At 36.2% G+C, this 25,327-nt stretch overlaps 1 protein-coding gene across 1 annotated transcript in view; it reads right to left on the bottom strand.

The window, feature by feature from the left end:
- Nucleotides 1–24,373, bottom strand: part of kitb (KIT proto-oncogene, receptor tyrosine kinase b) — a 34,495-nt gene extending 10,122 nt beyond the window's left edge. The window contains exons 1-13 of the mRNA XM_056460571.1: nt 24,276–24,373; nt 22,205–22,474; nt 20,452–20,736; nt 18,843–18,982; nt 18,584–18,752; nt 18,055–18,241; nt 17,268–17,383; nt 17,051–17,165; nt 15,457–15,641; nt 2,296–2,402; nt 2,072–2,198; nt 1,006–1,110; nt 540–650 (exon numbers count right to left, since the gene is read on the bottom strand). Of these exons, the coding sequence (XP_056316546.1) occupies nt 540–650; nt 1,006–1,110; nt 2,072–2,198; nt 2,296–2,402; nt 15,457–15,641; nt 17,051–17,165; nt 17,268–17,383; nt 18,055–18,241; nt 18,584–18,752; nt 18,843–18,982; nt 20,452–20,736; nt 22,205–22,474; nt 24,276–24,330 (1,972 nt within the window). The 5' untranslated portion in view covers nt 24,331–24,373. The remainder of the gene's footprint in view (nt 1–539; nt 651–1,005; nt 1,111–2,071; nt 2,199–2,295; nt 2,403–15,456; nt 15,642–17,050; nt 17,166–17,267; nt 17,384–18,054; nt 18,242–18,583; nt 18,753–18,842; nt 18,983–20,451; nt 20,737–22,204; nt 22,475–24,275) is intronic.
- Between the last annotated feature and the right edge of the window lie 954 nt (nt 24,374–25,327).

Here is a 25,327-nt window from a genome sequence, read left to right as displayed (position 1 = left end):
TGTGTGTTTGGATATAACTCAGTTTTTTGACCACACTTCGTTATTATTGTTCATTTATTGGTTTGCTGGAAATTAGAACTGAATTTAGAAATAGTTTTAAAACAAATGTTTGCACTTAAAAAAATATGTAGGCTAATGGATGTCAACAACATTGTTATAATAAATAAATAAATAAATAAATACATAATTTTTTTATTTATTTATTTACAAAAGCGTAATTCTAAAACTCAACTTGAGGAAGCACTCAGAAAAGCCTGATATATTTCAGGACAGTGTAATTTGTGCCAACAGGTGTAACAATAAATATATTTATTTGTTTGTTTTTTTTCAAGAAAAAAACATTTGAAATTTTTAAAAGTTTACATTTCTCATACTTTCTTTTTGTCTTTTAATTAAGAGACCAAAACATAAATATGTGATTTGAAACACTGCAAAAATACCAGAGCTGGTGATAAACTTTTGCACACTACTACCTCTTATTATAACTTATATATCTTTAATGTCACCACTGTTTTGAAAGTAAAGTATTAAGCACATACCTCCTACTGTACAGGCGCCAAGCAAGTTGACGATGTTTATATGGTTACCGATGTAACTCAGGACTTTTAACTCCGACATTAGAGCCTCTTTCTCAGTGGAGTGTGCACTCGCTTTGAGAGAAAAATGTAATAAAAAAATTAGAGACACACAAAAACAACATAACAGTCCATCTATTATGCTTCTAAAGGTTCCTAAACAATATTAAAGTGGCTCATTATGCCATGTAAAGGTTATTCTATTCGTCTTCTATAATTGGTTTACATGCACGAGTCTCAAACTATTAATAAAAACGAATGCTTTCTAAATACCTTCTTAGGAAAGCCTACTGTGCTCTCATTGGTCAGATTACCCAGTGCATAAAATGTAATATTCGAAATAGCATAAAAAAAATGATTTTTTTTTTAAGCTAGTGATTTATTGAATACACATGTTGAGTTAAACATACAGACATGTATAAATACTTACGTTTTAGCATTTTTACAGCAACTGTGGTCACTGTGTCAGCTGAGCAAAGTCCATATGCAGTAGCTGCCACCACTTTACCAAACGCTCCAGAGCCAAGGATTTTACCTTCATTGATGCAAAAAACATTTAGCTTTTACTTAACATTAATAGCATTAGAGACTGCACTGGATGTTTATTCTAACTTTACTTTAATTAATTAATAAAAATGGTATATTCTATAATGAAATAAGCTATAATATAAATTATTTTATACTTAAACTGTATTTTTTGTTTACTTTTTTATTAAAAGTTTTTAAGTTAAGTACTTATCTGTTCAAAAGTTTGGAGCCTAAACAGTAAAATATATAAAATAATACTACTACTACTACTACTACTACTACTACTACTACTACTACTAATAATAATAATAATAATAATAATAATAAATGGCTTTGGTTGAATTTGTGTATTTAAATTTTTCTTTTTAATTATTATTTAAAATTGTAATTTTTTCTATTGTGTCAATACTGATTTTTCATAATTATTGTGTGTAACACTTTCCAATAAGGTTCCATTAGCGTGAACAAACAATGAACAAAAGTTGTACAGCATTTATTAACCATAGTTCAACATTTACTAATACATTACTAAACGCATTACACAAGGTCAATTTGTGCATGTTACTTAATGCACTGTGAGTTACAACACGAACCATCACAAACCATAAAAGACTTCATTTTCATAAACTAATAATATCAAAGATAAATACATACTATAATAAATGTATTGTTCATAGTTTGTTTATCAGTAAATACATTAACTCACATTAACTTATGGAACCTTATTGTAAAGTGTTACCATTCTTTTGTAACTTTTTTTTTACCCATAATGCTCAGGTTCAATGAAATTTCAAAATTGGAAGTTTAGTTTGATCAAATGAATGCCTCTTTGCTTAATAAGTGTTAATTTCTTTAAACAAATGTACTGACCTCAAACTATGTAAATGTAATAGTACTAAAAATATTGTTAATTGTAGTACAACGAGTAGCTGTATAATCATGATATTTATTTGTGGATATAACTTTACCAAACCGCAGTCTTTCCCGTGGAAACTCCCATTTTGGGTCATAAGGGAGCTGTGTTGGGTCTATGTAGGTATAATTGTTGCCATCAAAACTGTCAATCACCTTCCAGTGGATCTCATATTTGGGTTTCTATGTACAAAAGCACAAGCAGAAAATACACGCGAAATAAATAAAACCAGAACTTAATGTCATGGTGCTTCTAAATATGTGAATGACGGTTTAGTACCTGCATGTATTTGTAAAGCAGAACTACCAGAATGAAGCTAAGCAGAACAGAAGTGGACACGACCCCAGACAGCAGTGGTGTGAAGAGTTTATGAGGCACGGTCCTCTCTGGATAGAGAAACACATGTCCACATATTCATCAGTATACATACTGTAACGGGTATTAAACCTTAAAGGACTAAATTATTAAAATCAGAAGATTACTAAGAACGGGAAAGGAGGTAGTGGTGATGCTGAGTAACTCACAGAGGCCAAAAAGATATGTTGCACAACGTTGTTCTGTATTATATACACACACAAAAGAAATAACAATAGAATAAACACTAAGTAAAAATATACCCCGGGTGCACCCTTTATATGATGTTGTAAAATTTTGTTAAATTCACAATTAAATCAACATAGATGAGAGTTCAAATAAATCAACAATTTCCAAATTGTTTTGTTACATGTAACCAAATAAAATGTTTCCACATTTATCAAGTTTCAAATCCAGGAAGATCAAAATAAAATAAATTAATTATTTACTTTCAACTGTCTTTTGAGTACTCACAAAATGTCCTCCTCTTGGAAAAAAAAAGAACAGTCTTAAGGATCAAATCCTCTTACTTGAGTAAAGAGAAATAGTAGAAAAAGCAAGTGTCCCTTTTCCCTAGAAATCAGTCCTTTCCTGTAGGTCCACTGAAACTGCACTTGGGAGGCTCGCCATCAACCGAGAATCGCAAGAATTCCAAAATCCAGCAACAAAAAAAACCTGGCCTGTTCTTCCAATGTATTCTTTTTTTTTCTTAATTCCTATCAGGTACACTTGACCACAGTGATGTCTATGAGCGAGTCAAAATGCATCCATCACGCTCAAATCAGCATATATCTACTCCATCCCTCGCCATCCTCGTGCTTTAGACTTATATTTTTAACATTATATTGGTTTTAAAAGTTTTAACTAGTGTATTTTCGCTATATTTACTTTATAATCACTCGGTTTTCTTTTCTGTCACGCTGTGTGTCTCTTCCGATGTTTTAGTAATATCCGCAACCACAAGGGGGCGGAGATGAGCATCAAGCACTCTCATTTGCTGACTTAAGACTACTGACAGCCTGACACCCAATCAGAGAATTATAACTCACATATACATGTTTTAACATTCTTTATACATTTTATTTTGATACTTATTTTAGCATCAACACTTTAACACATTAATAATGATATATTTATTTATTATTTTATCTGTCTAATCTGTTTTATCTGTCTAATCTGTTTTATCTACACCCATTCATTATTTTATGGGGGTTACACCTTCCCCTCTTGAAACAATGCAAGTCCCTTTGCATGCTCTGAGCGGTTGGATAGTCACTATGTTTGCTGGAATGTCAGAAGTTATAGGAGGATCACCCAGATCTTCAACACTATTGAGAGAGTTAACAAGAGCAGTGCTTAATCCTTGGAACAGAGACTGAACAACATGAGACAGAGGATTTCCAAGCTGGAAGTAGGTAAGTCTCTCAGGTTTGTCTCTCTCCCTTGCAGAACGTCTTAGTGGAGGTATTTCTTGTTCTGATTGTTGTTCTTCTCTTTCACAAGAAACAGAGTTTTCTGAATCATTTGCCTCTTCAACTTTACTCTCTCTCTGAATTGGTAAGTCTTTATTGTTATCAGTTTCAGGTTGGTCTTTTCCAGGTGTCTCAGTTGTTTCACAGACTTCCAGAACATCATCAGATGGGTTGTCAACTGAAGAGTGTACAGGTACATTATAAACTGGAGGATCATTGGCTGGAAGATCATCAGGTAAGTTGTCAACTGGAGGAGTTACAGGTAGGTTATCTTTTTGAGTTCCTTCCTTGCATTGAGTTCCATCTTGTCCGAGGTTTTGACCAGCTGATTCATCAGCTAAGGACACACTCTTTCCTCTTACTGGTTGGGGAACATCATACACTGTAGAAAACTGCAATGGTTCCACATTTTGATGGTTATCACCATACCACTGATAATCCTCATCTTCTGGACTAAGGAAAGGACAATCCTCTTCAGGTTGTTGGAAACCTGGATTCTGCCTTGTTCTAGGTCTTGACATTTTGGGTGGGGAGGGGTTTGAAATGTTTGACAATGGCAGGTAACCACAAGGAAGGAGGAGGTCCCTGTGAAGGGTACGAAGGGGACTTTCACTGCTTTCAGGATGAACTGTGTAGACAGGTAAGTCGCCAGCCTTCTTTACCACCACATACACCTCAGATTCCCACTTGTCCGCTAACTTGTGCTTACCACGCAGTCTGACATTTCGCACCAAGACACGATCCCCGACCTCCAAAGAAGAATGAGTGACAGATTTGTCAAACCTGGTTTTGTTCTTTTCAGCAGTTTTCATCATACCTTGTGAAGCAAGCAAATAGCTTTCCTTCAAGTGTGATTTCAGCTGTTTCACATACTCTGAATGAGGAATAACATCTGATTTCCCATGATGAGGCAGACCAAAAGCAAGGTCAACAGGCAATCTTGGCTGTCTGCCAAACATCAATTCATAAGGAGTAAACCCAGTGACTTCATGCTTCGTACAATTGTACGCATGGACAAGTGGCTTGACAAAGTCTTTCCAATGGGCTTTATCTTTTTCCTCCAAAGTACCCAACATGCCCAGCAGGGTCCTATTGAAGCGTTCAACCGGGTTTCCCTGCGGGTGATAGGGAGTTGTTCGGCTTTTCTTTATGCCTGACACTTCACAGAGCTCTCTGATGACATGTGACTCAAAATCAGGGCCCTGGTCACTATGCAAGCGTTCAGGAAACCCATAGTGTGTGACAAAGTTCTCCCAAAGACACTTTGCTACTGTTTTAGCCTTCTGATTAGGTGTAGGATAAGCCACTGCATACTTGGTAAAAAAGTCCGTAATAACCAAGATGTCTTTGGTATTACTCCTGTCAGGTTCCAATGAAAGGAAATCCATACACACCAGCTGTAATGGCCTAGTGGCATGAAAATTGACCAGAGGAGCTGCTTTTTGGGGTTGTGCCTTCCTACGCACACAGCGACTACACTCCTTTACTTTTCGTTCCACATCTGCAGCCATTTTTGGCCAGTAGAAACGAGATCGAATCAGATCTACAGTCCTCTCAATCCCTAGGTGACCCATGTCATCATGTAAACTGCTCATCACCAAGGGTCTTAAATCCTCAGGGAGTACTAGTTGGTAAGTGAGTGAATTATTTTCCTGCCTTCTTCTATAGAGTATTCCATCTCGCAACTCAAGACGATTCCACTCCTTTAGAAAAAGAGGAAAAGTTGGAATCTCTTTTCGCACTGTAGGAGAAGGTTTCTCCCCCAACTCCAAGTGGAAAATGACTTCTCGAAGGACTGAGTCTGCTCTCTGCTTTTCACCAATCTCATGTGGTAGGTAAGGCATAACAGGTAATCCATCTAAATTACAATCCTCTCCATACTCATCAGGTACAGCATCAGGACGGAGTGCAAGTGATCCCACCAGTGCAACCCCAGAAGCTGTGTCCTGGTTGATAAGGTGCTTTTCGCAAATAGCATGGACTACATCATTTGGGGCACTAACAACGTCTGCAGCATCATGGTGATGGTGTTGTACAAATTGATGGATTCTTTCCTGCTCTTTACTGGACCAAGCAGTCTCAGGAATGGTTTCCTGGGGTCTCCTTGAGAGACTGTCCGCATCTACATTCTGCTTGCCAGCTCTGTACTGCAATTTGAAAGAGAAGGTGGAAAGAGCTGACAGCCATCGATAACTTGTAGCATCCAATTTTGCTGTAGTGAGGATATAAGTCAAAGGGTTGCTATCTGTAATAACGGTGAACTGGTTACCGTATAAGTAGTCATTAAACTTTTCAGTCACTGCCCATTTTAGGGCAAGGAATTCAAGTTTGTGAGCAGGATATCTAGACTCACTGTGAGACAACCCTCTGCTTGCGAATGCTATTGCACGCATCTGCCCATCCTGTTCTTGATAAAGTGCTGCCCCTAGTCCTTTTGTACTTGCATCAGTGTGGAGAAAATAAGGGAGTTTGGGGTCAGCAAATCCCAGAATAGGTGCAGAAGTGAGTTTTTCTATAATAGTTCGAAATGCTTCTTCACAAGAAGGCGTCCATCGATCACCAAATGACTCTTTTGGGTTATGGTACTGGCTTCCTTTGTTACACTTCTTGGCACCCTTTCTTAGCGGAGGATATCCTGAGGTCAGATCATTAAGTGGCTTCACTATTTTAGAGTAGTCCTTGATGAAACGACGATAATATCCCCCAAAACCTAAGAAAGACCTAAGTTCTTTTAGGTTTTTAGGTACAGGCCAGGTTTTTAAAGCTTGAACCTTCTCAGGGTCAGTCTCCACTCCATGCTCTGACACGATATGTCCCAAATAGCGGACTGAAGTCTGGAAAAACTTACATTTTTCCAAGGAGAGTTTCAGACCGTATTCCTTTAGACGAAACAGGACATTTAATAGTCGAGTCTCATGTTCTTCCAATGTGTCTGAGAAAACTATTAAGTCGTCCAAGAAAACAAGTACCTCCTTCAGATTAATGTCCCCCATACATTTTTCCATTAATCTTTGGAATGTACTTGGGGCATTCGTCACACCCTGTGGCATGCGATTAAACTCCCAAAATCCCAGTGGACAGACAAAGGCGGTTTTGGGTTTGTCTGCCTCATCCACTTCTATCTGGTAGTACCCAGATTTTAAATCGAGGACAGAGAACCATTTAGATCCTGTCAGAGCAGAGAATGTTTCCTCAAGATTCGGCAACGCATAGGCATCTCTCACTGTTTGAACATTTAGCTTGCGATAATCTATACATAGACGTACATCCCCATTCTTCTTCCTCACCACCACAATTGGAGAAGAGAAAGGTGACTCTGATTCCCGGATGACTCCACTTGCAAGAAGATCTTGTAGATGCCTACGAACTGCCTCAATATCTTGTGGATGAATAGGTCGTGCCCTCTGTTTAAAGGGAGTTTCATCGTGCAATTTAATGCTATGCTTCACTTTCTGGGTGTGGCCAAAATCTAGGTCATGATGACTGAACACTTCAGGTATTTCTCTGAGTTTTTTAGAAATGCGCTCCTTCCATACCTGAGGTAAGGGGGAATCACCGAAGTTCAGAGTGAAATCACCCTCTCCATTCCTATTGGAAGTTTTTGAAAGAGGCTGTAAAGAATCCACAGCATGGAGCTCAGCGATCACACATCTGGGTGGGATAGTAATGTTATGATTTGTCTCATTGGTAAGCACAACTGGTAGGCTATTTATCTGATTCTTAGGCTGATTAAGGAGACACCGCTTGACAAACACCCCTCCGGGTAGAGACGAATCAGGTGAGTGCTCCACAAGTATAGTCTGATCTATTCTGCATGGATTTGTAACTGAACCTCCCACCACTACAGTCTGACCAGCCATTAAAACTTTGGGTGCTCGACTTCTCAATCGTACATGGCCAAGAACACCACTTGTGTTTTGTCTCCATCTTATTTCAAGAGTTTTAAGTACCACTTTGTAACCGTATGAACCAGGTTGAAATTTTGGGGGATCAGCACTTAAATACTTCTTATAGAGAACATCCAAGGTGTTTGTCCCTATAAGAACCATAGACTGATTGTGAGCTTTTACATCAGGAACTACTAAGGCTACTGTAGGTATTTCAATGCTCACTCCTAGTAATTCTTCTGGAAAGGTAATTCCCATTTCTATGTATCCTTCGTAAGGAACAGATAGACCATTTGCGCCTTCTACTTCCAGGATATCATCAATGGACTTAATTGGGTATCCTGAGAGATGCTGTTCATAGAAGGACTTTGGAACTGTTGTCACTTGAGAGCCTGTATCCAATAAACAGCTGCATTTTTCATTGGCTATAGTAACTTCAGCAATGCTCATAGCACCTATTAACCCCTTTGGCAAGCTAGTGCTTTGCACTTTAGAAACCTGACTTTTTTCAAAAACATGATTAGTATTGGGACATTGTGATTCCAACTCAGCCCCTGTCTGTCCCACAACAAGGACTGATTCTAGTTTAAATAAGGGTTGGAGTTGGCGTTCTGAGAGTCCCATAGTAGCTGTTTTTCTCTCAAAAGTTTACGCTTGGCATTAACAAGTGTGGGGTTTGGCTCAGAAGTGCATGAGGACGCAATATGACAATCCTCACCACAGGTGAAGCAGTACCATGGTCTAGGCCTGTCCTTTTGTCTTTGGCTAACTGGAGCCCTAGTTAACTGGTTAGCAGTATCTGACTTCTTTTTGTCCAGTTTATTTACTACTGCTTGCTGTGAAGCTTTCTTCTGGGTTTTATGCGCAGGAACAAGGCTAGCCAACTGACTTTGTAGTTTTGCTATCTGTCTCTTGATCTCCTTAGTTTCAGCTGCAAGTGATACCATGTTTGAAACTTCTCCTTGCTCCACCTCAGAAGAAACCCACGTCCTTTGCGAGTGCATTACTGCTCTTGGTTTAGAAGACCCAAGATGCTGCTTCATACGAGTGACTTTTGCGGTGTGTTTGTCTTCTTCAGTGCGTAGCATAAGTAGAAGCTGCCCAAATGAAGGAGGATCATTACGCCTTCGCTCTAGCTGCAGGTCAGTAATTAGATCATTATCCCAGCAGCCTCTACAGAACTGCTTGAGAAGATGCCGATCTGCTTCTTCAGGTGAGACACCACCTCTTTTTATTGTCACTCTCAAAGCTGTCTGCAATCTGTACAAGTAAGTAGATGGCTTTTCACCAGCGTCCTGCAGAGTATTCATGAACTTTGCAAGGAGTTCATCTCCATCCTCAACAACTCCAAAAGCAGAATCCAGCAACTGAAGGTAAGCTGATGATGGAGCTTCAGAGCTAAGATGTTTTATAACATCTGCTGCGGGTGGTAAAAGACTGTCTACTATTTTCCTGGATACGTTCAAATCAGATAAGGTGGAATCTTTCAGCATTAGCTCTACACTGGAGCGCCAAGTGTCGTAATCGACCTCACTTCCGGGTCTGGGACATTTTCCTGAAAATACCCTAAGCCTCTGCTGCATAAGTCCTTGAGTAGCCACTTCCCCAGATCTCACCACATGTTCAATTACGAGTTTTTGAACCTCAGGTGGATTTAACACCTTTGAGGAGGTTAAGAGGGGGGGCTCACTTGGTTTAGCAGAGGTATGTTGTGACAGTGAGTCATCTGGTTGGCTAATTTTGACAGGGGCTGGGGTAAAACTCTCTTCAGGACATACCTGAGTATGCTGTTCATCCAGATCCTCGTCATCAGCCTCAGTGTCAGCGGACGTTGGAGTGAGCTCAGCACTTATTTGCGACAGCATCTGGCTCAAGACAATCTCAAAATCAGTCCCACTCAATTTTGCTACTTCTTTCAGTCCCTCCAGGTATGACTTTGTGACACTGGTTCCCTTATACTGTGTAAACACACTAGATAATGCTCTCACATGGTAAATAACACTTGGGTCACTGGATAGCTGGTGAGTATAAGGTAGCTGTGGCTCTAGAGAATGCAAAGCTTGGCCACTGGTATATTCAAGAATAACACTTTGATAAAACTCAGAATCCTTGTCACTAATAAAAACTGTTTTGGCAAAAGAACCATATTGTTTTAGAAAATCAAACAGCTCATCATCACTTTTGTCTTGTGTTAAACCGCTAATGATCACTGAATTCGGAATTTTAATACCTTCTGCCTCTATTATATCCATTGTCAACTTTTACTGGTCAACGTAGGCAAAAATAATGGCTTAGAATGTAATTAATACTCAGCAACAGCGCCACCTCCTGGCTGGCTCGCCACTTTGTAACGGGTATTAAACCTTAAAGGACTAAATTATTAAAATCAGAAGATTACTAAGAACGGGAAAGGAGGTAGTGGTGATGCTGAGTAACTCACAGAGGCCAAAAAGATATGTTGCACAACGTTGTTCTGTATTATATACACACACAAAAGAAATAACAATAGAATAAACACTAAGTAAAAATATACCCCGGGTGCACCCTTTATATGATGTTGTAAAATTTTGTTAAATTCACAATTAAATCAACATAGATGAGAGTTCAAATAAATCAACAATTTCCAAATTGTTTTGTTACATGTAACCAAATAAAATGTTTCCACATTTATCAAGTTTCAAATCCAGGAAGATCAAAATAAAATAAATTAATTATTTACTTTCAACTGTCTTTTGAGTACTCACAAAATGTCCTCCTCTTGGAAAAAAAAAGAACAGTCTTAAGGATCAAATCCTCTTACTTGAGTAAAGAGAAATAGTAGAAAAAGCAAGTGTCCCTTTTCCCTAGAAATCAGTCCTTTCCTGTAGGTCCACTGAAACTGCACTTGGGAGGCTCGCCATCAACCGAGAATCGCAAGAATTCCAAAATCCAGCAACAAAAAAAACCTGGCCTGTTCTTCCAATGTATTCTTTTTTTTTCTTAATTCCTATCAGGTACACTTGACCACAGTGATGTCTATGAGCGAGTCAAAATGCATCCATCACGCTCAAATCAGCATATATCTACTCCATCCCTCGCCATCCTCGTGCTTTAGACTTATATTTTTAACATTATATTGGTTTTAAAAGTTTTAACTAGTGTATTTTCGCTATATTTACTTTATAATCACTCGGTTTTCTTTTCTGTCACGCTGTGTGTCTCTTCCGATGTTTTAGTAATATCCGCAACCACAAGGGGGCGGAGATGAGCATCAAGCACTCTCATTTGCTGACTTAAGACTACTGACAGCCTGACACCCAATCAGAGAATTATAACTCACATATACATGTTTTAACATTCTTTATACATTTTATTTTGATACTTATTTTAGCATCAACACTTTAACACATTAATAATGATATATTTATTTATTATTTTATCTGTCTAATCTGTTTTATCTGTCTAATCTGTTTTATCTACACCCATTCATTATTTTATGGGGGTTACAATACACAGGTCAACAGTAGGCAAAACCTACAAGTTCCTAAATTTCAAGGTCACTGCTTAGTCCTATTTGAAGTTCTACTGACAAAAACAGCCATAGTTACACTCACTGTAAAAAATGTAATGAGATAAAGTCTAGACAACAAATATTTTTTATGTTGCTTTAACTTATTTTAAGAAGTTTTTCAGGTTTCAAATTGTTTAAAGTCCTAATGAAATCAAAACGAACTATATGATTTTGTTAGCTCATATTGCTAGTTTTGTGGTGAACAATTCATCTTTGCATGGCATTAAGAAAAAAAATCCTAATGTTTAATTGAAATATGAAAATGCACTTCCTGTTTGTGTTTTTTCAGTTAAATTGTCAGATTATGTATCTCTTAGGAATTGGGCATGGCTAACATACTTAACCACGCTTCTCCAACTGTCAGTTTTGACAACAAACAGAAGGAGGACGAGTCTGTTAGGTTGTAATAACTCTCCCTCCCTTTTCCCCCTCTTTCTGAATGAAATGCATACTTTACCACATCCATTCAGCTCGCAGTAGAAAAAACAAGCCACGCCCACTGTTTACTCATTTAATATTCTGTTTCTCTAGGAATTGTCATAATACGGAAAAAAAAAACGGTCGCAGCTTTTGGTTCACGTGGACTTTAAGTTATACAAAGATTTAACTTAATATTTTTAGTTAGTTTGATTGATCTAAGTTGAGAAGACTAGAAAAGTTCATTTGAAAAGTTCAGCAAGATTTTTTTTTTTACAGTGTGTATTCTGAAGCACAGCATTAAAAACATCAAACTTAAAGTATGTTAGCTAGGTTTCCATTACCCTGTGTTAATGCGTGTTTTGAAGTATTGCATGAGAAATAAGTGATGGAAATAGCAAATTCAAAATGAAATTCCCTTAATTTGCGAAAAAAACTCTTGACAAAAACATGTTATATATAATGTGAGATGGAACAAACACTGGCGTAATGAACATTACACCCACATGACTCCATTATGCTTGCCTGGTTTACCAATACTACAGCCAGCCGCTTGATGAAAATTGACCTAATTCACTCATTCTTTTTTGCTGTAGATTTTTCCATTTTTACACTTACAGTAACAGTCACTAACTCATTAAAGTACCCCAAAAACACTGGTCATCTATGAAATACAAATGCAAAAGAGGACAGAATAATGTAGAGAATCTAAACAGGTAATCAGTTCAACACTGCAGCAGGGATTGCTCAACAGTGGTCAAGATCTGTTCTGACTTACAGTTTCTCGATGTTTAAATTAATTTGGACAGAAAGCCATTCTGCAGTGACTAAACTTCTCACATGCGGAAAGAATAAAAAAACAAGACTAAACTTTGCTGAGGAACAGGTTTTGAGGACGGAAAACTGTTTCGAAGTTCACTTTAATAATGAAATCAAGTTTTAAAGAAAATAGATTATGGTTCAATCGGAAAATTGGAAAAACGTTGAGGTGCCGTTTACATTGGTGCAATTTCTTACTAAAACAAATGCATTTTGTTAAAGTTATGCCTGGTGTCCACACTAAGGCATACCTGCCAATACTCCCGTTTTTCCCAGGAGTCCGTTTTGTTCTGTCTCCCAGAAAACTCCCGAAATTTAAAAATGCTTGACAGTTCCACATGATGAACGTGACGCAATAACGGTCCCATTAGAAATAAGAAAAGAATATGTTACGATAACTTGAAGATACATCTTATAAGTAAGAATATCTGGATACAGCCACAATGAGTGCCTCATCTGCCATGATATAACTGCAAATAATACAGTTGTCATGCCAACTTTCTACTATAAACAGAAGCTTGCAATGGTTGCCCCCTCCAAGTTTTTTTGATTGGTCCACTGATTTTGTACCTCATAGTAATGTATTGAAATGTGTGTGAAAGTTGAAGATCTTTCAACTTGACACACTGCCTAAAAACACAGCCTTCACATGGGCAACGCTTTGAAAGACGCGAGACGCAAGCGTAAGAGTCAAACACGTCCATCCAGCACATGTTTACATTGAAAAACAATAGAAAAGTAGAACATTGGAAAGGAAAACCATATTCTGTGTGAACGGCCCCTTATCCAGCAACTTCAACAAACAAGAACTGAGCATTTAAAAAAAGCCAAGACCCTGTTTTTATTTGGAAACACTGGTGTTTGTGTTGAATATGGAGGTGCAATTGCTTTCTGACTGGTCTTCTGGACTGTTGTGTAATGTTTCATAATTCATCAAGCTTCTCACATATGACCATTACACAAGTTGTCGACTGAAAGGACAGATGCTGTCAAAATATGTGCATCCCCAATGATGCAAAATAGTCATGTATCCTGTGTTTTAGGCTGTGCAGAGTGGACAGAGATGCCAGTCTAGATAATTCTTCATATCTAAAATACCATTTTAAAACAAAAATAACCCAAAGTGTGTATAAAAAGTCAGTGGACGTGTCGGAGGGATGTTTTCTGCAGCAGGAGTTATCCAGATACAAATGTTATAAATGCAAATGCTTATCAGAAGCCCCTTCAGAAACAAGCATTTCTTCAAGCAACAATCATTGCTGTTCTCTAGTTTTGATCATTGTCTGTTAAACAAAATAAAGGGTTTTTGTTCTATAAGCATGGTATAGCCATTACTAAAATTCACATTTTAAAGACTATATATTACAATATTTCTGAAAAAAGACCAAGCAATTGTGCAGAAATTTTTCTCTAATTTTGATCTCCATTATATAAACACCACATCAGTGTTTATAACAGTTAGAGTTTAATACCTCATAAATCAGTGTCATATTAATAAGGCTAGAACTGTGTGTGAGTGTTTTAAATCAGTTGTTCAAGGGATTTTAAGAGCTTAGCGTCAATATCAAATCCTAATGTGCACACGCTGCACAAAATAATAATCCCTCGTATCTGTCAACAAGCTCAGTGTGTGTCTGAGAATGCTGAAGGATTATCCATTACCAGCTGTGTGTGTCGTTGTGTGTGTGTGTGTGTGTGCTCTTGGGTGTCAACAGGTTTATGTCTAAACTACTGCTCTCAATAACACTGAATGACATAAGTGTCTAGTCTCAGCTATTTTGGTGTCTAGGTATATATGCTAAGAATGAGCTAATAAGCTGAAGTAAGTTGTCTCAATCAGACCTCCATTTGGAGACATCCTTGAAGTTAAAATGCACCTTAGGTTTGGTATAATAAAGCTTAATTGTACATTTTGACTGTATAATTTAAGCATACATACTGTTATATTGATGGTACACTTCTGTTTGTTTGTTTGTTTGGTTGGTTTTAATTAAGTCTGTTTTACTGACACTTTTAATTAATGCATCATTAATTAAATAATTAATTCCTTTAAAAATATCATGTATTATAAAAAATATTGCTCATTCGGGTAGTTTTGATGGATTGGATCTCATTCACTAAGCATGTGTGCATACAAATTTGTGTGTACAAACATTTTCATGAACAAACCATAATCCATCAAATCTTTCTTACAAAGTGGGCATCGACAGCCTTGTGGGCTTGTGTACCTTATCTGATCCCGTTCCCCTCTCTATTTTTAACTTCCCTTTCTGTCTAAATCTCTCTAAGAGCAATGACTGGCAAAAAAAAAAACCTTTCTTAGTAAAATGTATTACAAATTTACCAAAAATTGGAGCAGCTTTTTTGTAACTTTTAACATGTACTAAAGAATACAAAAATACAAAATTATTTATATTTATATATCTTTTATATTATATATATATAAGGTATCAAAACAATGGTATATTAATAAAGGTAATAAAAGATTTGTATCAGCTTCCTTCAGAAATCCTAGGGGATTCCATATTTTGTACTATGCCATCTTTTGTGTGAAATAAACTACATTCAGCATGATTAGAGTCAAAGTAAAAAAGATAAAGAAAAAGTCCTTATTACAGCCCTAATGCAAATCCATTCCCTTTCATTTTGTTGCATTAGAGTATAAAAGCTTTCTGTATTAACAGCAAGTAGAAAAAAGAAGAAAAAAAAAGAAATTGCATCCATGTTCCTACTAAAATCATTTGAACACACATTACACATTAACTGTGACTGCTGAACTTGTAAACAGCAGCTATCCAAAAGCAGCATTAGGCTTTGAGTTTAATCTGTGTAATATTTTTCATTTGGAGCCCTGAGACTGAACTTCTATATTTGTGATTCACTTTATAAAAACAATAGGAGTCTGCATTTAGATAAGCCAGAGTAGATTTAAGAAACTTACCGCTAATTGAAAAGAGGGTGTAGGCCTGTTCCCCTTGAGCGGTTGCCACACACTCAAGAGTGTGAAATTTCCCTTTGCTGATATTAAGTCGACTCTCCACCTCACTTCGTCCAAACTCTGACCCCGACACTGTAATCACAGCAAACTCCTCATCTGCTTGCGTTGCATTCAACAGGTGGGAGCATCTGTCAGAGTATAAAAATTATATTTAGAGCTCACAGAATATGACAAACATAATTTTTTATATAATAGGGTAAAATCTATTTTTATTACTGGATATAAAAAAAAATTTCTAACAGCTCAAAAAAAAAAATGTATTTTATGTAGAATAAAATGCTGTGTATATACTCAGTCAAATTATGTTTGAACAAATTCCTCTGTAAAATCTTTGATTTATGGCTCATTAAAACGGCTTTTAAATTATGTATTTCACTGAAATCTACAGACACACATTTATTTTGAATGTTTTCCTTGAAAAGCAAAAAAGATCTTTCTGCATCATTCGCAAAAGACAGAGGTGCATGAGAAAAACTAAATTATGTTTTTGCCTTTACACTACCTGACTAAGTCTTGTCACCTATCCCAGTTTTAGGAATAACTTGACTTCTAGTTGATCATTTGGTATCAGAAGTGGATCATATGAAAGGCAAAGGCCTCTAGATTACACTTATTTTACCAAAATAAAATATGATAATTCCTTGATTTTTAGTTATTTAATTAGGACAGTAACGGTCTGACTTTGCTTAGACAAAAGTCTTGTCACTAAACAGAAATAATGCACAGTATAGAAGTCATGGTGCAGTTGAAAAATAATTAATATTGTGTTAGTATAGTGTCTACCATGAGGTTGGACGACTGCATCCATACATCTCTGCAATCACTCAAATAACGTATTAATAAAGTCATCTGGAATGGAAAAGAAAACGTTCTTGCAGGACTCCCATCAAGATTCTTTGGATTCATCTTCAATGCCTTTATCTTACCCCAGACATGCTCAATAATGGTCATGTCTGGTGACTGGGCTGATCAATCCTGGAGAACCTTGACCTTCTTGGCTTTCAGGAACTTTGATGTGGAGACTGAAGTATGAGAAGGAGCGTTATCCTGCTGAAGAATTTGCCCTCTCCTGTGGTTTGTAATGTAATTGGCAGCACAAATGGCTTGATGCCTCAGGCTGTTGATGTTAGCATCCACTGTGCAGATCTCTCGCATGCCCTCATACTGAATTTAACCCCAAACCATGATTTTTCCTTCACCAAACTTGACTGATTTCTGTAGAATCTTGGGTCCATGCGGCTTGCACTACGTCTTCTGCAGTATTTGTGATGATTGGGATGCAGTTCAACAGATGATTAATCTGAAAAATCTACCTTCTGGCACTTTTCCAAATAATCAACAGACGTCAAGTTATTATTTGTTGCTCTTACAACTTGCATCGACAAGACTTTTGTCAGGTAGTGTAGTGTCTTGCCTTATAAAAACTAAACACTTTCCTGTTTCCTGTCTTTGTGAGACTGCAGTCACAACGATTTGTTTACTCTTCCTACATAACGTAAGTGTGAGTGGCTTATATTAGTCTGTCTGTGACTCATACCGAGTATGTGGTGGCTCGCAGTAATACCAAGATATTTTGGGGACAGGATAACCTGAAGCAACACACCGCACCTGTCCATCAACTGGCCCTTCCTGGGAAACTATCACTGGTTTACCTAAATGAGAGGTTTACTGTGTTAATAAAAAAGTTTTAAAAGAGAAAAACAAAGTAAAAAGAATGTATTACAAGTAAAATCTTGCAAATCTTTTAAACTCACATATAACATGAACAGCGAATGACTGATTGACAGACTCGTATTTATGATTGGCTGAGAAAGTGTAGATCCCTCCTTCTGATCCATGAACTCGAACCAGCCTCAGTTCACTGATGTACCTGAAACATTCCAATAAAACAACAATGCATAAGGTCTATTAAAAATGTTAATATTAGAAATCAGGTTATTAACAGGTGGTTCATTCCACTGTGGCAAAACAATAGAAAGTTTAACCTCACCTTAAAGTGTAAATCTGTATAAATGAAACTGTTCCTAGTATTTTAAACAGCATGCATTTTAATTTAATTTTTACAATTTAATAAAAAAACTGTACTGTATTATAACTTGTCTTTACTTCAACGTTACAATGTTTCTATAGTACTTCCTGTTATTTATATTAATTACATATTTCTACCTTTTATTGCCATTTGCCATTAGTTACAATCCACTTTCTGTTCTGCTTTGAACTTGTAATCTACTAAATAACAATCAGTCTAATGTAATCCTATACTATAAATATATATTTTGACTATTAAAATAAATTAGAGTAACAATTAAATGTATGACTAATCATTTTTAAAAATTAGTCACCAAATGGTTAAAAATCGCTAAAATTAAAATAGCTAAATTTAAATAAAGAAAATTAAAATCCCTCAAAAATCATTTAGGTGCATTTCTATATCAGGTTTATATTGAGGATTGTGAAACCATTTTTACATTTCAATTGAAATTTGAAACTAATAATAATAAACCACAACATAAATATATTGAATCCATAATTTGTGTGTACCTGTATTGTTGGTTGTGCAGTGTAATGACGTGCTCGGATGTGTTTTGGAGCTCCTGGTTGTTATAAGTCCAGTAGACGTCGTTGGGTTTGGGGTATGAAGTTATTTCTACACTGAGGGTCAGACTTTCTCCCTCTCGCACCTCCACCACCCTGTCCTCTCCATCTGTGAGGTTAATGAAACCACGCTCTGCCACACACACACACACAGATTTCCTGTCGTTTGCAAGGAATGTGGCTTTTGCTGAAAACTGTGGTTTAGCAAGGTGAAAATTAATCAACATTAATGAATCTTTCAAATGAAATGCTGGACTTTCAACGTTAATTTTAATCATTTGCTCAAATTGATTATGTTAGTTTTCCTTCAAGCAATCTGTTTTAGTCTTTTTGCTCAAGTTAAAGTCAATAATAAATAAATATATTAACAAATATATTAATAATATATAAAAATAATATATAATAATATAAAAACAAAAAAATTAAGCATAATAACAAAAATTTTCTGTTTGAAGCTTTATGTCACATTTCTCACCGTAAACCTCCAGATTGACAGCAGCCATGGAGACCCCCTTCTCATTCCTGGCATTACAGCGATAGGGTCCCGTGTCGTTCATCTTCACAGATTGGATCCACAATGTTATTGATCGCTGATATTCTCCAGATCCAGGCTGGATGTTTGATTTATGGCTTTCCAGTGCTGTCTATATCATTATTGAGAATAACAGTCCAGGTTAAGTAGAGTGCTTACAAGAAAACGACCTGAGATTATGCAACAGGTGTGTGCGTCTAACCGCTTCAGAAGGGATTGTCCATCTCAGGTGGAAATCATGGTTGATGTTGACACCACTGCAGGTGAGCTTAAACTCCTGGTCTTGGATCAGGATCACATTTTCATTTCTGGAGAGGCTGATTGCTGGCACTGATTCTGGTGCTGTTTTAGAGAGAAAAAACGTGTACTAAAACAAAACACAAAAGTATTTTTTAGAAATATTGAGATATACTGTATTCAATTGGGAAATAAGTTTGAATACACCTTGCAAAATGAAAGTTTAAAATAAATGTAACAAAATAAGAAGCATCATAAAATGTGCATGTTTTTATTGTTTTTTCATTCATTCATTTTCCTTCCCTTATTTATCTGAGGTTGCCACAGCGGAATGAACTGCCAACTATTCCAGCATGTTTTATGCAGCGGATGCCCTTCCAGCCACAACCCAGTATTGAGCAACACCCATACACCCATTCACACACACTACAGCCAATTTTTATTTACCTAATTCACCTGTAGTGCATGTCTTTTGACTGCCGGAACACCCGGAGGAAACCCACATGAACACAGGGAGAACATGCAAACTCCACACAGAAATGCTAACTGGTCCAGACTCGAACCAGCGACCTTCTTGCTGTGAGGCAACAGTGCTAACCACTGAGCCACCGTGCTGCCCCTTTATTATTTTTTATTATTGTACTGTTCTGAATTAGTTATTTTAACAGATGTTAACATTTACTTCAAAGAAAAAAAAACAACTGTTAACAATTAATTAACATTATACCATTCATGCACGATTTTTAAAGGTTTATAAACAGGGTCATTTTTATAGATTCAGGTATTATCATTATTTTTTATTATCAGGTATTATTACTATAAAGTCTGTTAACTTTTATACATTTTGTGATTTGTTTTTGATTCTATAATTATCAGACGACTTTAAAAAAAAATATATATTTTTTTTAATTAGTTCAGTTAATATCAGTAGACTTTAATAAATGTGAATAAATATATATCATACCAATTGGTTTTTATATTACAATTATAAAACTACTGGATATAATCTGAAATAATTAAGATGAAACACACCAAAGCTACATATCTTGATTAAAATACAGTATTGTGAAATATAATTACAATTTGAAATGATTTTCTGTTTTGAAACGGAATCTGTACTTGTGATGGCAAAGCTAAATTTCAGCAGTCATAACTTGGGTCTTCAGTGTCAGATGATCCTTCATAAATTCAGTTTAATCAATGCATTATAGACTTCTTTAAATCTTTGTTTATATGTAATTATTTCATCGTCACACTTTAAACAGTCTGTTTGCTTCTCTTCTCTAAAAAGTCTAGTTCTCATCTTGCCAAATCTCTCAATGCCTCCTCAATTATAAGTCGCTTTGGACAAAAGCATCTGCTAAATGACTAAATAAATGTAAACGCTTCTCTTTATCTGTGTAACACAAATAAAGACATTACTTAATTATTTGTCCACACACTATATTTATATTTAAACATTTATAATAATGTTTTTCTCCCCTGCACAACTCAAGTGAATAAATGCTAAATATATTTCTTTCGTTTTTTTGTGAACTATGCCTTTAAGAGCCACTGCTCTACCACTCACTCACCTAGCCGCACAACCAAGTTGTACTCTCTGGATTTGACAGGTTTTTGATCCAGTTGTCCTGCACAGAAGTAGCAGCCCTCAAAGGCTTTGGAAACATTTCTGATGGTGATTCCTCCCTGAGGGTACGTGATGAAGGTGAGAGCAGCTGGTAGGGCAGAGCCATTACAGGTCTGCAGAGACAGGTGACTGACAGCTGGGTCTGTTACTAAACAAGGAAGAGTGATTTCTTCTCCTTTTCTCACTTGAAGGTCATTCACCATGCGCCGAACAAATGCACTGCCCAGATCTACCAGAGAAAGTAAACAAGGAGACATTTTATGTAGAAAACTAAAAAATGCAAATATAGAGAGAACATATGCTTTCGATAGACATTTGCAGGACATTAGGAATTAGTAAGAAAACAAGAGTTGTGCAAGAGGTGTACATTTAACTGTTTAAATACCTATATCATTCAGCGACAGTTAACAATAGCATAATATAAAAGACATTAAACCAAATTTACACTGAGGTGTGGTTTGAGTACACAGCTTAAGGATTGCATTTGTGCTTTAACAAAAGACCTATTCAAGTACTAAAACTCTTTTATGAATAAAGTGTATGTGGGAATTGAGGTCAAAGGACAAACAAACCACTCAAATTAAAGAAAACTGTGTAAACATTGTCAACTTTTCTGGGGTGTTTTCAATAGTTTCCCTAACTCTAGGTCTATTTTTTATAATTACCTTGTGAAATGTATTACTTCAATTAGTTGAAATACAATATATGAACTCATACCAGCAAACTGTTTATTCATTTATTTTCCTTCAGCTTAGTCTCTATTTTAGAGGTCGCCACAGCGGAATGAATCGCCAACTATTCCAGCATATGTCTTACGCAGTGGATGCCCTTCCAGCTGCAACCCATTACTAGGAAAGCAAACTGTTTAATATCCCTTAAAGGATTGTTTCAACATAATAATGTATAGGAATGACTGATACACAGCTTTGCATACATGTTATATTATATATTTACATGTTTCTAGTGTTATTCAAGTGTTATTATATATGTATTTTTATTGCTTATTTTATTTATTTATTATTTTAGGGTTTTTTTTTGTATTTTAGCAATTTGACCCTAATCAATTAGCTTCCATTCAGCGGAATGTACTTGTAAATACTTAAAAAATAGAGAAAAAAATGTATATTTCTATATTTTATATAAATAAATGCTTTATAATGTAGCTAAAAAATACAGTTTATTAATATGAAATCTGCATAAAACAAAAAAATCTTAAAAAGTTTTTAAAAAATCTTTTTTTTTCATTTAAAAATAAAAAAGTGCAATTATTTTGTGGAAAAAAATTTGTATTATGAGATTAAGGTTTTGTTTGTCTCATTTTGGCTACACAGACAAGCAATGCATGACTTAAGCCTATAGGTTATTTACTTTCACAAAATCTCTCGTTATAATCACTGAAAGTACCAAATCAATATACAGCATCTGCATCATCATAAGAGAAGTTTAGAATTCAGTCACTGAACAAAGCTTTGTGTTGTGACTAATCTAAATGCCTTTGATTCTTTTTTTTGTCATTCATTGCATTATTATTGGAACAGAAAAACTGAAAGGTGATTGTAATGCTCAGTGCTCCAGACAACACGTCAAAAGAAATCTAATGCAACATGTTCAGATCTGAATTTTGGGGTGATCTTTAAAAAACATTTCTGGTATCATTTTTTACACATTAATTAATTTCCAGGCTGATTCAAACTCACCTTTCACATAAATGTAGATGGAGCTCTTCTCTTCAGTTTCCGTATTCTCGCAGGTGTAATTGCCCATATGCTGTGTTTGTGTGATGTTGAGTAGAATGACACTGGCTTCATCATCCTTTAGCTCTCCTTCAATTCTCCGACCTTTATCCCGAAGCCATCGCACTCTGCCTGCGTTCACATCTGCATCATCGTGACAGCGGAGATGCAGTTGTTCACCTTTAAGAATCACCAGATGGGGGGCATCAGGAGTGATAACCGGTTTAGACCATCCTGAAACACAAACAAACACAAATAAGTTTACCATGCATACAAAGTCGGGCTAATCAACAACACAGCACATGCTATCAGTTAATGCATCACTTTGTTGACAGTCAGGAAGGTGAGAAGGGTTTTATCATAGATAAAACCCTCTAAAAACATGCAGTTGAACATCTTAATTTGGACAAACTTAATAAAATAATAACTTCTTAATCCCACACCATGTAAACAAGTACAAGAAAAAAATAAAAATTGAGCAAAACTATGGCATTGCATCTTAAAATGAAAGGAAACAGCATTTTACTTTCCTCTCACTTTCTTACTGTTATGGCTATCATTTCATACCACTTATTTGAATAAATCAAATTAGAGCAGGTAATTACAGAAATATATTTTACAGTAGGCTATATTGTACACGGTACATTTTTAGAAGAGCGTTTCAAATTTTTATATATTTAAACAAATATTTTAAAAAATAACCATTATAATCAAACTCATAACAAACCCAGTAAAACCAGAAAAACTGAACTTTCAAGTAGTCTTTTAATTTATTCCATAATTGTCTATAAAAAAATTTAAAAAACGATTTAATTTATGTGGTGAAATGACCTTCAAAGATAATTTTTACAACGATTTCAAACAGCTATTTCAAACAATTAGGGCTATTCTCCTATTATCCACAATGACTAATCTGTTACCTCACCATGATGCATCGAGATGAAGTTTGTACGGGGTAATTAGTGACTAAGGCTGGCAAATTTCTAAGGATAAATTTGCCGTTTCCCGCTGGATTAAAACATTCATCACTCGCGCTGTATCTCTCTCACTCTCACACACACGCACACACACACAAGTGGGACCAAGGCAACAACAAAGACAAAAGTCAGCAGAATTTATAACAAATAATCCGCTTTTTGAAGATTTATTTAACGTAGCTTACATTAACAAAAAAAGCGTCATCAATTTTCTGATAGTGTTGATAAAGGTTGTCTTTTGTCTTCTGAAATGAAATTGTAACACCGTCAGATCAGATGACATACCTGGAGTGAAAGTTGAGGTAAAGTTGAGGTAAAATGGAGAATAATTAAGGTCAAGTGGCTTTGTGATTAGCCTATTTTTAACAGGTAACGTATACCTAAACCAACACAAATGCGATAAAATACAAACAATGAAAATAACTCCTCATGACACTGGCAGGCTAGGTAAAAACACGTAGGCCAATTGAAAACACCTGTCCGCGGAAGGTAGGCTACCTTCGTCTGTTGCTTGCTATAATCCATCAGATAACGTTAAACAAGTAAACAAAAAGGCCGTTAGTTAAGAATATGTTGTGCTGGTATTTCACTGTTTATTGTGGTCATTGTGTTGACGTGTTTATTAAATTAGCCGTTAGTTCTGTGCTGGATTCAATTGACTTATGCGACTCTAATTACACGCTAATTAATTATTGACATATAGTTAACAGATGAGATACGAGCGATGTATGAGTTAATTAGACATAATGATAAGTCAAATTAATATATTCCTGATTATGGCAAATAGTATTTAATAATATATTGACTAATTAATTAAATTTAAATAAATAATTTTATTAGTGGACATATTGTCGAGCGTAAATTAACAGATGGACAAACATTATAACTCTCAACGGTCATCATCTGCATCTGTCGTCAAAACAGTTGGCTCATCCTCTAGATATTAGCCTAATCATCTGCTCATAATTTATTATACATAATGACAGGGGAGCCAAATACAATATAGCTGATAAATAATTAGTCATATATGAACTACAGGTGAATTTGTGTGTTCTTACCTCCAGATGTGGCGAAGAGAAGTAGAACTGTACGTAGAAACCACGAGTGTCCCATACTGTCTGCCTGTGTGTGTGCGCGTGTCCGTGCATTAGTAAGACTGATCCACAACTGACTGTGCGTCTTCAGTTGCGCGCTCTCTCTCTCTCTCTCTCTCTCTCACACACACACACACACACACACACAGTCTCACTCTCACTCTATGGCAGGCCGTTTTAATATTTATTCATTTTGGGTAGGTTTACATAACAGTAAACTTAATAAAAATGCTTGATTAACCAGGGGTGTCCAAACTCAGTCCTGGAGGGCTGGTGTCCTGCATATGTTTGTTCCAAAATCAATTAATTACACCTGAACCAGCAAATCAAGCTCTTTCTAGGTATACTAGAAACATCCAGGGAGGTGTGTTGAAGAAAGTTGGAGCTACACTATGCAGGATACCGGCCCTCCTGGACCGAGTTTGGACACCCCTACTTTATACTAAACCAGCAGTTGGCAATATAACTTTATAAAAAAAATCTCTGTCCTTGTCTGTACTTTTGTTTTTGTATTCTCATCATCAACCATCACCGAAGTACTGTTCCAATACAAAGTTCACAACTTTCCAAGTACAATCATAAGCCCCTTTCACACAGTGATACCGGTAAATATCCGGAAAATTACCGGAAAATTTCTTTACCAGTAAATTCAAAAAAGTGCTGTTCACACAGGCAAGACATTACAGATTTTTTTTTTCGGAAACGACCATTCACACATCCATTCCAAAATACGGGTAAAATTTGACATCATTAACCAGAAATGAGCTTTAAACGGGTGCTCTTGTATTTGTAAACATTTGACTACATTACAAACTCTGTGGATGGATCAGTATTGTGAACAACTTCAATGAAAACATATGGAGGAACACTTTTGCATGTCGAGATGTACATAATATGTGTGTGTGCTGTCGCTCACCGGTTGCTTCCTGTGCACACGCATCAGAGCTTTAAGGTAAACAAACAACGACTTATCATAAGCATTTTATAAATAATTTTTTACACAGTTGGCATTAAGA

The sequence above is a fragment of the Danio aesculapii genome, chromosome 1 (genome assembly GCF_903798145.1).
Source record: "Danio aesculapii chromosome 1, fDanAes4.1, whole genome shotgun sequence".
Taxonomy (NCBI): domain Eukaryota; kingdom Metazoa; phylum Chordata; class Actinopteri; order Cypriniformes; family Danionidae; genus Danio; species Danio aesculapii.
The sequence above is the reverse complement of the archived record's forward strand: the minus strand, read 5'-3'. Positions and strand labels throughout refer to the sequence as shown.